General features: G+C 45.9%; 1 protein-coding gene across 6 annotated transcripts in view; it reads right to left on the bottom strand.

Annotated features, from left to right (window-relative positions):
* RABGAP1L (RAB GTPase activating protein 1 like) overlaps positions 1 to 15,349 on the bottom strand; it is a 471,992-nt gene that overhangs the window by 44,958 nt on the left and 411,685 nt on the right. The window contains exon 2 of one of the 6 annotated variants that reach the window (XM_040360400.1): positions 10,152 to 10,265. The exons of the other annotated variants lie outside the window; for them this stretch is intronic. Within the exon in view, the coding sequence (XP_040216334.1) occupies positions 10,152 to 10,265 (114 nt within the window). The remainder of the gene's footprint in view (positions 1 to 10,151; positions 10,266 to 15,349) is intronic. 6 annotated transcript variants of the gene reach the window in all.

Below are 15,349 nucleotides of genomic sequence, written 5' to 3'. Positions count from 1 at the left end.
TTGAGAAGACGCAATTGTTTCGTTAAATATATATGTAATCATACACCTTATTCTACTATGAACATAATTCTAGTTTCTCTTAATGTTCCCATGGTAACGCAGTAGAGAGTGAGCTATAAATGGAGGGTAGGTTATTTTCATATGAAGTCTGACAGGCAGAAAAAGCAACGGGGCATTTGCGCATCTGTTAAAGAGGACCTGCCATTGTCTCTTTACTTTCAGGATGTCTCAACCACCAATAAAGTCTCTTGTAATTAATAACAAACAAAAAAATGGGTTTAATCAAGGTCAGAATTAGAGCTTGCAATAGCCGCTACATCCGTGACCTTCGCTGCAAAGTCACTAGAGCATAGGTGGCAAACACGAGGCCCGCGGGCCGAATCTAGCCCTCCAGGCCATTTCATGTGGCCCTCGCACCTCTCCTGCAGCTGCAGCCCTCCTCAAGACCCTTACTTTCTGCTTTTAAGCAATGCATCCAGCTTCTTCCCAGCAGCAGCATAAGGAAAGGGGGGTGCACTGTGATGTAAGGGAGAGTGGGGGACTCAACTTCTGATGGTGGGGTGGCTCTTGGCATCTAATGTAAAGGGCAGGGGATGCGCTGGACATCTAATCTTACAGATACAACTGGCCCTTTTGAGGGCAATCATAATGCTGATGTGGCACGCGATGGAATGGAGTTTGACACCCCTGCACTAGAGGTCCTCACAAAGGGTTAAGCAGTAGGCTGTGCTATTATCAATGCTGGTGCACCTTTTACCGACTCTCCCGGGAAGCAGTAGCTCTTAGTACATACTCGCTTGCCAGAACTTTTTAACATACATATGTGCAGTGAGCAATTCTCTTTGCCGAAACTAGTCTGCTACTGACTGTACTCACTGTGAAGGCTTCACAAAAAATATGCTTGATGTTATGGAGTTGCCGGCTGCTTCTTTTACGCGATGACCTCTTGCCAGAACATCTTGGTAAACCAAGTTGGGAAGCCAATTTTGACTCCACAGATACTGGTTCTCCACATGTTGCCCAACCCCAGTAAAAACTACAAAGAAAACAAAGCCAGATTCAAATCTACTCACATGCTGATGTGAAGATGCTTCTGTGCAGTGCATCTTCTCCTGTAGGGATGAGCTCCGGTGTGATCGCACGGTCCACGTGCAGAGCCCGACAGGAAGTCCGCACCGCGCTAATCACAGGCAGGGAGACATTGTTCCAATGCTCAGCTGCAGAGATCCAGAAATGTCTGTGGTTAGCGCAGCGCCGTGCAGACTTTCTGGCGGGCTCTGCACGTGGAGTGTGCATACACGCCGGAGCTCATCCCTATTCTCCTTGATCCCAGGATCTCACTAGAAGAATGGTTACCACACCATTCCAGTGCAAAAGCCAAGTAAAAGGAAAGTGTGTGTGTGTTTTTTTTTAATAAGCGTAGGAGACCTTATGTTTTAATCAGACCTTGCATTTTAATGCAAGGGCCATCATAAGGGCCCATTTAAAATAATTTGGGATTTCGGTGTTTATCAGCCTAAAGATGAAGCTGCCATTCTGACTCCCATGTTACATAAAGCGCAAAAAATACCCTCCAAACCACCAAAGGGGGGGGGGGGTAGACTATTGTGGGCTACCTTTAAGTACACATAAATGTATTGTCTTCTTTTTCTTTCTTTAACAAGAGAAAATGTCTTGCCTTTTTGATCCAAGATCATTGACTGGCAGGTTATGAGCCATTTGTGCAATATATTAAACTCAGACGTTTTTGTATAAATAAAATTGATACTTTTATATTATTGCAATTATGTGCAATAGCCCCCCCCCCCCCACCCTTTGGTGGTTTAGAGCAATTGTCTCCAAACTGTGGCCCGCGGGTCAGATGCTGCGCTTTGCTTGCTTCTATCTGGCCCTTGGGACACTATTCCTCCAACTGACATCAATGATGCCATCAATGGTGCACATCGATGGGACACTGTTGCTCCTACTAAGACCAATGATGGGGCACTATTCCTCCCACCAACGCCATTGATGGAGAACTAATGCTCCTGTTAAAACCAATAATGGGACAGTGTTTACTCCCGCTGATGCTGGGATATTTTCTACTCCTACTGACGAGAGTGCGGCCCGCTAGAAGGACAGTAAACTGGCCCTTTGTTTAAAACGTTTGGAGACCCCTGGTTTAGAGGGTATTCATGTTCCAATATTTGAGATGATGGCTACATCTCAGCACCACACCCCTAGAGTTTCACGGATGTTACATAAAGCTGAATGTCGCCTGGAATTCACTCCACTAAAAATCTCTATTCCAGCAATGCAATTGCAAGCAGTCAGAGAAAAAGCAAGCTTCCATTTAAAGTTTTTCACCCGGGCATTCTTATTCTTTTAGGCCCAGTAAAAAATAAAAAAAAATGAACCAAACCAGTAACTTCAGCTCAGGCACCTCCGTGATGTCACTTGCTCCTATTTAACCGTTTTTGCATACCAGCTATGCCTAGGAAATCCAACTATGCACTAGTGGTTATATTTTTTCTGACTGAGATCCATGATGTAGCCTTTAAGCTTACCAGGATTTCCACTTCTGCTAACCATTCAAAGTATTATCATCAGAAACTAAAAAGCACAAATTTTGGATCTACTCAATAACTAAACATGAGGCATCATTAACCACTTCCATACAGGGCACGTATACACCTTCCCGCCCAAGCCAATTTTCAGCTTTCAGCACTGTCGCACTTTGAATGGCAATTGCGCGGTCATGCTACACTGTACCCAAACATAATTGGCGTCCTTTTTTTCCCCACAAATAGAGCTTTCTTTTGGTGGTATTTGATCACCTCTGCGATTTTTTTTTTTGCGCAACAACTAAAAAAAGACTGAAAATTTTGAAAAAAAATATGTTTTTATTTTTTTCTGTTAATTTTTTTGTAAATAAGTACGTTTTCTCTTTCAATTACGGGCACTGATATGGCGGCACTGATGGACATCGATGAGGTAGTACTGATGGGCACAGATGAGGTGGCACTGATTGGCGGCGCTTGTATGCAGCACTGATGGGCACACATAGGCGGCACTGATGGGCACACATAGGCGGCACTTATGGGTGGCACTCATGGGCGGCACTTATGGGTGGGCACTGGGCATGGATGGGCACTGTGGGGTGGCACTGATGGACACTGTAGGGTGGCACTGATGGACACTGTAGGGTGGCACTGATGGACACTGTAGGGTGGCACTGATTAACCTATGTTGCCAGTCAGTGCCCATTTGTGGGCACTGATTGGCATCTTTTTTTTTTTTTTTAGCCTTTTTTTTTTGATCTGCCCTTCCCTGGTGGGCTTCCCTGGTGGTCCATGTGGCGATCCGAGGGGGGGCTGCGCTCATAAACAATCAGCGCGAACCCCCCCTGTCAGGAGAGCCTCCGATCGGCTCTCCTCTACTCGCGTCTGTCAGACGCGAGTGAGGAAGAGCCGTCAACGGCTCTTCCTGTTTACATCGTGATCAGCCGTGATTCGACACGGCTGATCACGTGGTAAAGAGTCTCCGTGAGAGACTTTTTACCGAGATCGGTGTTGCGGGGTGTCAGACTGACACCCCGCAACAACGATCGGCGCGCAGCAGCTCAGAATCCTGAGGACGTCATATGACGTCCGGTCAGGATTCTACAACCACTTTGCCGCCGTCAATCTGTCATTGGCGGGCGGCAAGTGGTTAAACTAAACTAGATATCCACCAGCGAGGCCCAATGTATTTTGTACTAGGTTACCGAAAATGATTCAGCTGTCAGAAAGTACACAGAAAACAAGAGGCCTAGTTAGTATTTGGTGGACCTATTATTACATTCTAGACAGAACAAGACCGACTAACCGGTCAGGAATGACCAGAACTTCCTGTGTACTTGAAATAAACAATCACCTTTGTTTAGTCTTTGTAAATGTGTTTCTTTGGACACAGAAAGCAGGTTCTGCACCACAACAAAGAGCGGCTCAAACAGTTTCGCTATCTGTAGTATCTGATTAACATAAGACAACTTTCACAGACTACTAATTGGTTGTTGTGTCAACACACAGTCAGTCAGAAGAAGACAGCCCTGATTAACATAACTGCTTCCATTCAGGCTTCGTTCACACCTGAGCGACCTGAATTGCAGGCGGAATCACTGCGATTCGAAATCGCGGCAAATCGCAGGATCTCATGACTTCCTAATGGCACCCAAACCGTGGCGTGATTTTGCCAAAACAAATCATGCTGCAATCGTGACAAATCATGGGGAATGGGAAGGGACCACCCCCAAACTGTACCCACAAAGTTGGGAGCATGAAATTGTCCAAAATGTCTTGGTATGCTGACGCCTTAGGCATTCCCTTCACTGGAATTAAGGGGCCAACCCAACCCCTGAAAGACAACCCCACATTATAATCCCTCCTTCACCAAATGATTTGGACCAGTGCACAAAGCAAGGTCAATAAAGACATGGATGAGCGAGTTTGGGGTGGAAAAACTTCACTGGCCTGCACAGAGTCCTGACCTCAACCTGATAGAACATCTTAGGGACGATTTAGAGTGGAGACTGCGATCCAGGCCTTCTCATCCACATCAGTGCTTGACCTCACAAATGCGCTTTTGGAAGAATGGTCAAACATTCCTATAGACACACTCCTAAACCTTGTGGACAGCTTTCCCAGAAGAGTTGAAGCTCTTATAGCTGCAAAGGGTGGGCCAACTCAATATTGAACCCTACGGACTAAGACGCCATTAAAGTTTGTGTGTGTAAAGGCAGGCGTCCCAATACTTTTGGTAATATAGTGTATATAGGTGGTGTCGAAATTCCCAAAAATATATGTTTCTGATATAAAGATTTTCTTTATATAAGCGTTCACAAGTTTGTATGTATTCAGTCTTTATTTGAAACAGTAGCTTGCCAACTTTTATCTAAGTTAGACACAGTGGCCCGGATTCAGAAAGAATTTACGTCCGCGTATCTATTGATACGCCGCGTAAATTCTAGGATGCGCCGGCGTATCTTCTTTCTGTATTCAGAAAGCAAGATTACGCCGAAATTTGGCTAAGATACGAGCGGCGAAAGTCTCTTACGCCGTCGTATATTAGTTGCATATTTACGCTGGCTGCTAGGTGGCGATTCCGTAGATTTACGTGTCGAATATGGTCATGAGCTAGATACGCCGATTCAGAAACGTACGTGCGCCCGGCGCATTTTTTACGTAAGGCTTTTTTCGGCGTATAGTTACCCCTGCTCTATGAGGCGTAGCCAATGTCAAGTATGGACGTCGGGCCAGTGTCGAATTTTGCGTCGTTTGCGCAAGTCGTACCCGAATAGGGCTGTGCGTAAGTTACGTTCACGTCTAAAGCATTAACTATTTGCAGCGTAATTTGGAGCATACGCACTGGGATATTTTCACGGACGGCGCATGCGCTGTTCGTTAAGAACGTCAATTACGTGGGGTCACGGCTAATTCGCATACAACACGCCCCCTACCAGCCTATTTTGAATTAGGCGTGCTTACGCCGGCCAATATACGCTACGCCGCCGTAACTTTAGGTGCAAGTTCTTTCTGAATACAGGACTTGCCTCTCAAAGTTATGGCGGCGTAGCGTATATGAGATACGCTACGCCCGCCTAAAGATAGGCAGATGTTTCTGAATCCGGACCAGTGTTTACAATGTTTTTGCGTATTTATCATTGCTGATGCAGAGCCCTGCGGAGCTTTGTTTTATAGTGGTTTTAAAATGCTAAGTTTTGTGGTAAATAAAGAATAGATTTCAATTAGAACTTTCCTCGTGGTTTCAGATATCAATCTTTTACCTATTCATACATACTCCTGCGTGGATGAAGTAAAAGATGGAGACTGGACTATTTTTTTTCTTTTGTTCAAAGTTGAAACCTGACTATTTTTTAGTTTTAGACGGCGGAGACCTGACTTTTTTTTATTTTTAGATGGTGGCGACCCGACTATTTTTTCCTTTAAACTTTAATAGCCAAGCTTACGCATCTTTGTGTCTCCAATTTAAAGAAATGCCCATTAAAACCTTGTTTGACAATTTCATGGCCAATCAGACCAATATCGTACTCCGAGTACGGTACAGAGAGCGCTCAGATAATATTTTCAGATTACCGCGAGTATCCGGTCATTTGTAGCAAAGTCAGATGCTACAGATTTAGTTGCGAGACTTTATTTTCCCTTTCAGAAAGGCTGTTCTGTTTTACGTAAAGCAGGCTTCCTGCATTCACTGAGACAATATTATTTCCTCACATTGTTTCAGACACACAAACAATACCACATGAAGGCTCCAACTACTACAATGTAGACTCATCTCCTCCCACACCTCTGCTAATAAATGCAGAGGAAACAGGGGGCTGTTCAGTGGAAAATGTTACCTATGAGACAGTTACAAGAGAGTGTTCGGAGACTGCAGTAAGCGAGGGAAGAGTTTTCTCCCAACCAGTGGTGCCCATCCATAGAGGCTGCATGGGCGCCACCTTCCCTATCCATGCGTCCGGCTCCCTGATCTACATATCAGTGGCACTGGACCATAAATTCCTATGCGGCGGGGTGTTTTTTTTGAAGCACCCGATTAAAGCCAGAGGCTCTGATAGGCTTCAAAAAAAGGGTGAGCTCGGAGCGCAGAGCATTGCACTCTGAGCCCACCCAGTTGTGTGACCAAAGCGAATACATTTTTGCTATTATCACACTAAACCCGCCAATCAGGAGATCCTAATGGATGCCTAGCGCTTTGGCAGAAGACACGTGGCGGAGGAAGCTGGAGGAGCGGACACAGGAGCCGCCGCGGCCCACACACCGGGAGAGGACACCACAGCCCCGCCACACGAGAGGGTAAGGGCGCGGGCCGGGGGGAGCTGTGCCACACCTCCGGGGGGTGTGTTTGTTTGCCATCCCCCCTCCCCAAAGAAGAACCCACCACTGCTCCCAACACAAATATATGCTGGAAAATTATCTAAAAAGTAATATAGGAAAGAACAGAGGCTGTGAGATAATTACATCAAGAAATAAAACAAATTACAAGCTAATTTACAGACAAGTAGAGTCGCATTATCTATATAAAAAAGCGGTCATGGGTTTATCAGAAACAAACATTTGATATGTTGTAGTATTGTGAGGGGGAGACGCTTCCTACACACAAACCACTTCCTGTCATGTAATCCTGTAGAACAAAACTCTACCCCCCGCCAACAATGGTAATCTTTCTACTCCTAAAAACGTTGAGCATACGTCAAAAGGAAAACCAGAGTGTATTGTGATCAAATAGACTGTTTACTGTAACACTGGGGGCTGTTCACAAAATATGCAATGGGATGTGCTAGGCAGTCTTGCCCATAGCAGTCAACCATTTGCGGGGCATTTTGTTTTTCGCACAGCGTGTTGCGATGCAGTACACTTTATAGCAACCCGATGAGGTGAATAAAGATAAATTTAATGCCACTTTGTGACATTTCAATAAAGCTGAACATGTTTTAAAAAGTTAAACAGTGCACTACATAATTTATGATATATTGGCACTGTTCCCTTTACGGCACATAACAGCGGCTGCTGATGTGACCAAGCCCGGAAGTTATTTATTTTTAGCCCCCATTGCTGGGCCATGCATCTTAAAGCAGTGGTCATCAACCCTGTCCTCAGGGCCCACTAACAGGCCAGGTTTGCAAGATAACTGATATACATGACAGGTGATATAATTTGCTGCTCAGTGATTGCAGTATTCTAGTCTGCATCTCCCCAAGGTAATACATAAAACCTGCCCTGTTAGTGGGCCCTGAGGACAGGGTTGATGACCACTGTCTTAAAGGATAGGTTCACTTTTCTGCAAAAAATAATAAATGCAGGTAAAAAAAATAAAAAATTATTTTTTGTAGTAGGAGCCTGTAAAGCATTGCACCAGTGATCAGCAAATCGCTGATGCCATGCAGGACCCCTGCACACTGTCAGTGTATCTGCTTGCTCATACATCCCATACGGACAAGCCGTTACTCACTGACAAAAACACTCCATGAACTACCACAGCGTTGAGGTAGTTCATTGAGAACTACAAGCCGACAGCCGCTAAGGATGTCAGGGGTTGTAGTTTATTCCCACACAGAGCTGTGTGTATAAATGATGCAGCCATGTGGGCATGTGAGTCCTGTACGGCCGCACTGTTTTCAAACAGTGACAACTGGTGTGGGGAACTTCTCCCCGTACTGCTTCCACAGGGAGGGGGGCAACAAGCGGTGGCTGGAGCACTGGGAACATGTTACATGTTCCACCCTAAAATCTGTTCCCAAAGGTGTACTTTAAGCGTGCCATAGACAGTCCCAATCTCGGCCGGTTCAGCAGGGACTGGCAGAGATTCGAACCATGTATGGGCAGGCTGACAGACTACTCAACTTGGGTACAATGAGGCTTTTCGTACAATTAATAGCCGGTAGAAATAATATCTGTGTTCTCCCAGCAGGCGCCTCTGCTTGGAGAACACAATAGCTCTGTGGGAGGCATTCCCCCCCCCCCATCAACACTGACTGTGTTGATGGGGGAAATCAAGCGATTTTCTTTCCTGCAACCCGTCTAACACTCAGGCCCCGTACACACGACAGAGGAACTCGACGTGCTTGGCACGTCGAGTTCCTCGTCTCGTTTTGGGATGAAGCCGCCGAGGAGCTCGGCGGGCCGCCTTCTCCTATAGAACAACGCGGCCAACGAGAAAATAGAGAACATGTTCTCTATTTTCTCGTCGAGCTCCTCGGCGGCTCCATCGAGCCAAAACTGTACAGACGACAGAGATTCTCGGCAGAATCCGGGTTTTGACCGAGTTTCTCGGCGAATTCTGCCGAGAATCTCTGTCGTGTGTACGAGGCCTCACACTAGTGTTCATCTTTATATCAGGTAATCAATCTAGAAACCAACCCAAGGGCTGTGGAGGCAAGTTCACATAGATGTTTAGTGGCGACTGGCCATGCACACAGAATCTTGTCAATAAACAATTATTTTAAAAAGATTGTGGTATAAAATACAATCATGCTTACGCCTATCACAAAAGTTTGGAGATTTTGCAATAAATCCCAGAACAGGTTTTCTAAATTTGTCCAGCTGACCCCACAAAGCACATCTTCAGAATTCCCTGCACGTATAAATTTCTCGCAAGGCCAATGTATGACTGGATTCCACGGATTCCCAGAACCATTTTTTTTTCTGAACACACAGGGTTTTACATTGTGCTGATCACTCATGTCACCTAGTCAAGTTGGAGGTAATAGAATGGGGCCGGAATGACACAGCAAGAAAAAGCCTGGTTAAGAAAAAAAAAAAAAGGGGGGGGGGGGAAAAAAAAAAAAAAGGGAGGAGGAAGAGAGGAGAAATGAGGATAAGAGAGGAGAGAGAAGAGAGAAGACTTCAGAGAAAGTTAGTTACAGATTAACAGTATGGGATAGTTTAGCCAAGTTTTATTAATATGGTGTACTGCAAGTGGTCATCAACCCTGTCCTCAGGCCCCACTAACAGGCCAGGTTTTATGTATTTCCTTGGGGAGATGCAGACTAGAATACTGCAATCACTGAGCAGCAAATGATATCACCTGTGAGATGTATTTCAGTTATCTTGCAAACCTGGCCTGTTAGGCCCCTTTCACACGGGGCGGATCAGTACTGATCCGCCCCACGAACCTCCGCTTGCTCAGCGGGGATTGCTCCGTTTTTAACCCCCGCTGAGCTGGCGGATGAGAGGGCGGTCCCCGCACACTGTGCAGGGACCGCCCTGTCTTTTCTCTGTTCTCCCCTTTGGGGGGGATCGGATGAACACGGACCGTCTGTTCGTGTTCACCCTATCCGCCAGACGGATGGAAAAGTAGGTTTTTCCTCCGTCACACTTTGGCGGATCGGAGCGGCTCGGATGTCAGCGGGCATGTCACCGCTGACATCCGCGGCCCCATGGAGGAGGACGGAGCGCCCGTTCAGGTCCACCTAAAAAACTGGCAGGCGGACCTAAACGGGCTGCCCGTCTGAGGACAGGGTTGATGACCACTGATGTACTGCGACAGAGAATGGATTGGATGTTATAGTACAGGAATACTCTGATTACATTTGTGCAATTCCATTGGTTAATAAGACCTAGTTATCCAACCTACTTCTTTAGCAGGGGCTCATAGAATTCTGGAAAACTTACCCATGCCAGGACAGTGTCCAACATCTCGACGCTGATAGACGCAGCTTTAGAAGGCCAGTCGGAGTGAACTGCCATAATCTCGGGTGTCCCTTGCATGGAATCCCAACAGCTTAGCTGGTTGATGGAAGGAGGAACAGGGTGTTAACACAAGAGCTCTATCTAAATGTGAGTGTGCCTTTCCCTACTGATCCTGACTATTCCTTTTATCACCTTCTGAGCCAGGAATCCACAATGGTTTCCCAGCATCATTACAGGTGTGGATGATCGCAATGAGCAGGGAAATCAGACCGCACCCACTAGATTCCCATCCCTTGTATGGGGTCATTTGCATGCAGTTTCAGGAGCAACAAGAGAGTTTCGGGTCAGGCATAGAGGATTAATCAGATCTGCATATAAATAACAATCCTGGAGGGGAGGTAATACAGGTATGGCTAGATGTGTAACATGTTAAAAAAAAAAAGAGACATCACTTCAAAGACCCCTCTAAAGTTTGAATATATTTCAACCCATGGAAAGCAATGATTTTTTTAAATCTTGCACTGGGCAGATTATTGAGGCTGAATTTACACTATTGTGTTGCAGTAATCAAAGTGCTTGGTGGTAATTTCTCTCTATCAATTATCTATTCATATAACTGCCACCCTAAGGCCTGGTTCACACCAATGCAGGTTGCAGTTTGCATATTGCGGGAGCATTTTGCGTTTTTCAATACATGCTTTTCATGCATTGAAGTCTATGGAACCAAAAACCAGAAAAAAGTCCCTGGTCCTTTCCATAAAATGAACAGATGTGAACTACATCCATAAGGAAAACATGTCAAATGGACTGTAGAGTGTTTCTGCAAAACTGAAAACGCACTGAAAATGCATAGGTGTGAACCAGGCCTTCGTTATCTGGCGTGTCCAAGGTCTTTGCTTAGTGCTGGAGGATGCCATTACCTACCTCCTCCTGGAAGTGGTGCTAGTTCTAAGACAGGCGGTTTACTATATAACTTTAATATTAAAGGGGTTGTAAAGGTACATGTTTTTTCACCTTAATGCATTCTATGCATTAAGGTGAAAAAACATCTCAGCATTAGCGGCCCCCTGAGCCCCCGTTTACTTACCTAACCCTTCGAAAGTCCCGCGCCGTGAACGTGCAGGCTTCTCGGCTCATTCATTGGTTGATTGAAAGCTGCGCAGCCGTTGTCTTGCGCTGCTGTCAGTCATAACCAATGACGCAGCGCGCCAGCTGTATCATGGGAGCGCGACCGCAAGAACTTTCCACCATGCGTGAGAGCTCGCACGAAGGTGGAAAGTTCTTGTGGGGGGGGAGCCCAGACAGCTGCCGAGAGACCCCAGAAGACCAGGTTCAGGCCCCTCTGTACAAAACTAGCTGCACAGTGGAGGTAAGCATAACATGTTTGTTATTTCAAAAAAAAAAATGTCTCTTTAGTGATCCTTTAAAAGACTTAGGGCCTATTCACACTAAAGTGATCCATTGCAGCAGGTTAATGCTTGTGCGTTTTTTTTTGCAACTGTTAATGTGTGTTGCGTTAAGGCAGATTTTCCATTGTGAATGGGCTGTCAAAACGCCACAAAGTTGAAAAAAAGTGCATGACCCTTTTTTTCAAAACATAGTACACAGTTTCTTTTTTAAAGCTGGAAAGTGCAAAATCAGGCTCACTGCTGCTAAACCAATCAGCTTCCAGGTTCTATTGCCAAAGCTCAAGCCCACATTCACATCGGGCTGTTTTGACATGTCAAATTGGCAGCTATTGTCGGCAATGGCACAGTCCGAATCGGTGCAACGCCGAATTTGCGGCCTCCTGCACTACTTTTGGTAACTTTGGGGGCAATTTGAATAGACATCTGTGCAGGATGGTCCGTGTTCATCTGATCCCCCCCATAGAGGAGAGCGGAGAAAAGACAGAGCGGTCCCTGCACAGTGTGTGGGGACCACCCTTTCATCCGCCGGCTCAGCGGGGATCATCACTGATCCGCCCTGTGTGAAAGAGCCCTTAAAGCAGTTGTAAAGGGAAAACATTTTTTTTCCTTTAAAATAACAAACATGTCATACTTACCTCCACTGTGCAGTTCGTTTTGCACAGAGTGGCCCCAATCCATGTCTTCTGGGGTCCCTCGGCGGCTGTCTCTGTCCTCCCCGCAATTACTCACCACAGTCATGCGAGACCTCGCATGGTGGTCAGTAATTGCGGGGCGCGCTCCCGTGATATAACTAATTGCGACGGGCGCACGTACGTTCGTGAATCGGCGTATCTAGTCATTTGCATATTCTACGCTGAACTCAATGGAAGCGCCACCTAGCGGCCAGCGTAAATATGCACCCTAAGATACGACGGCGTAGGAGACTTACGACGCTCGTATCTTAGCCTAATTTAAGCGTATCTGGTTTCCAGAATACGCTTAAATTTACGACGGCGCAGATTCGGACTTACGACGGCGTAGCTACTGATACGCCGACGTAAGTCTCTGAGAATCTGGCCCTATGTGTTCTGTTTTTGAAAAGTTGTGCATGTTGTTGTACATTGGCAGTCCATTCCTAATAAATGGGCTGCTTTCGTGCAATGCACGTTAAATGTTTAACACACCTCAATGGATCACTTTAGTGACCAGAATCTCAGAGTAAAAGCAAGCCAATTTTATTGGAAGAACTTGAGCAAAGTTTAGGGTTTCTGTAAAACTTCATATAGCGTGGAGGAAGAAAATCCTACAACACAAGAACCTCCAGTGACATTTTAGGCTTCTACTATTAGCTCCACATAAGTGGCCAGGACTATTCAGATATGACTGATAGGGTGGTAGTCTGGTAGATGTTCACGATATGGTCTTGTTCTCAGTATGATGTATAGACATATGGCTGTCTCAGTATATGTATACAGAATACAGTGATCAGGTCAAACAAGCTAGCTGGGGGAGGAAGCTAACAGAGCTTCATTAGCCAATGGTCATTCCTAGTGGAATGTGGTGTTTCTAGGTGGGTGTAAGAGATTCATCTGATTGATTAAACTTCAGACAGAGGTCTCCCACAGAAAATACTATAAGGCTGGCTTCACACTAGTGCAAATTGGATGCCGGTTTCCCCACATTCAATCTTCGCAGGAGATCGCGACCGGCTCTTAATGGAGCCGATTCACACATCTCCAGAGCGGCTGAGGAGCGAATTGCACAGGGGTCCTGTGCATCTTTGGCTCCATTTCTGGTCCGAATTCAGGCATAAATTTGGGCCTGAAACAGAGAACAGGGATGCACCGGACCCCTAATGTCAGCCGCATCCGTTTTTAGTTTTAACCCAGCCTAAGGCTTGATTCGCATCTATGCATGTTGGGGGGATCTGTTGTTGGGCAGATTTGAAAATGCAAATTGTGGCAAAATCACGTTAAAAACGCAATACAGTAAAACCCTGGTTTGAGAGTAACTTGGTTTTGCAAGACTAGCAATATTTTTAAATACATTTTGTGTGAATGGAGCCTAAAGGTTTGCCCCCCAGACTCCGGAGTAATGAGGCACGAAGCCTACAGTATCTATGCAGTAACTGAGTCCTGAACGGAAAATGTGGACGGAAATTGCTTGTGACAATGGACAGGCAGATATTTTACTGGGATTTACAGGCATGAGACATCTGCACATGTCCTGTAATGCATCGTTCCTGTCCATTTATGCTACAGACAGTATTATAATGGTGTTAAAGGGGATCTCCACCCTAAAGTGGAACTCCCGCTGATCGGAACCCTCCCCCCTCCGGTGTCACATTTGACACCTTTCAGGGGGGAGGGGGGTGCAGGTATTTGCACCTACTTCCGGCCACACAGTCTCGGGCAGACTGCGAGCATGACGTCACCTCCCGTCCCCCCTCCCCCCGTTGTGTTCTGGGAACACTTGGCTCCCAGTACACAGCGGGAGCCAATCGGCAGGCGTAGCGCCACTCGCGCATGCGCCGTAGGGAACCGGGCAGTGAAGCTGGAGCGCTTCACTTCCTGGTTCCCTCACCGAGGATGGCGGGGGGGCAGCAGAGTGACGAGCGTTTGCTCGTCACTCTGCTGCGGACGGCGCTGGACTCCAGGACAGGTAAGTGTCCTAATATTAAAAGTCAGCAGCTGCAGTATTTGTAGCTGCTGGCTTTTAATATTTTTTTTTCAGCGGAGCTCCGCTTTAATGTCTTCCCGGAAACTAAGCAAACAGCGTTTCTTCTGTAACGCTGTGCAAACAAACAAAATTAAACAAAGTTAAAGTGTGATAACCTATGGCAACCACTCAAATTCAAGCTGATCTGATTGAATGATATGAGTTACTTCACTTTGAACAATATAATTTCTGCCTAGACAAATTAGCCAGCTACCAATCAATCTGCCTCGCCTACGAGCACCGGAAATTCCTTCTATTACCTGTTGAGATGTTGGAGGTGTGTCGCCCCTATATTCTAAGCCTCAATTTATGTATATGGTATGGGGGGGGGGGGGGGTGGTCTCCGTTTTTGGCCCGCTGCCTGACCCTCAGGCCCCCTGTGACACTACCATAAGTACTAGGTCCCAATGGGATTACGTGCTCCCTCTTTTTCTTTTCTCAAAGTCTACCTTGTTTTTCTTTCTATGTTATGTTGAAAAAATTAAAAAGGATGGCTTATTGTTTGATGTAAGACGCTTTTGACAACATGAGTTGTGATGTATTACTATGCCGTCCACAAATAAAGATTTTACAAAAAAAAAAAGAAAACCAATCGGCTTCCATTTTTTTTTTGTACAAGCTGAAGTTAGAAGTTGATTGGCTACCATGCACATCTGCACCAGATTTTGCACTCTCCAATTTTAGTAAATGATCTCCTATGTCAGTGGTTCTCAACTCCTGTCCTCAGGACCCACTAACAGGCCAGATTTTAAGTATATGTATAATCATATCACCGGTGATGTATTTCAGTTGACTTGCAGACCTGGCCTGTTAGTGGGTCCTGAGGACAGGAGTTGAGAACCACTGACCTATGTGAACTAAGGCTTCATTCATATGGGCAACTACTGGCAGAGATGTTTGCATGCAGTGTGGGGAAACAAGTGCTGCCATATTCGTACCCTGTACCAATCAAAGGCTGGTGTTTTACACAAAAATGTACATGTGTGACTGGCCGCGGATGCAGACCGTTTGTGTCAATGTTTCTGGATGCATACAAACTGGCTGCACCCAATCATCCAGTCTGTACGCGGCCAT

Source organism: Rana temporaria, chromosome 7 (assembly GCF_905171775.1).
Source record: "Rana temporaria chromosome 7, aRanTem1.1, whole genome shotgun sequence".
Lineage (NCBI taxonomy): Eukaryota > Metazoa > Chordata > Amphibia > Anura > Ranidae > Rana > Rana temporaria.
Note: the sequence above shows the minus strand (reverse complement) of the source record. Positions and strands in the feature narration are given on the sequence as shown.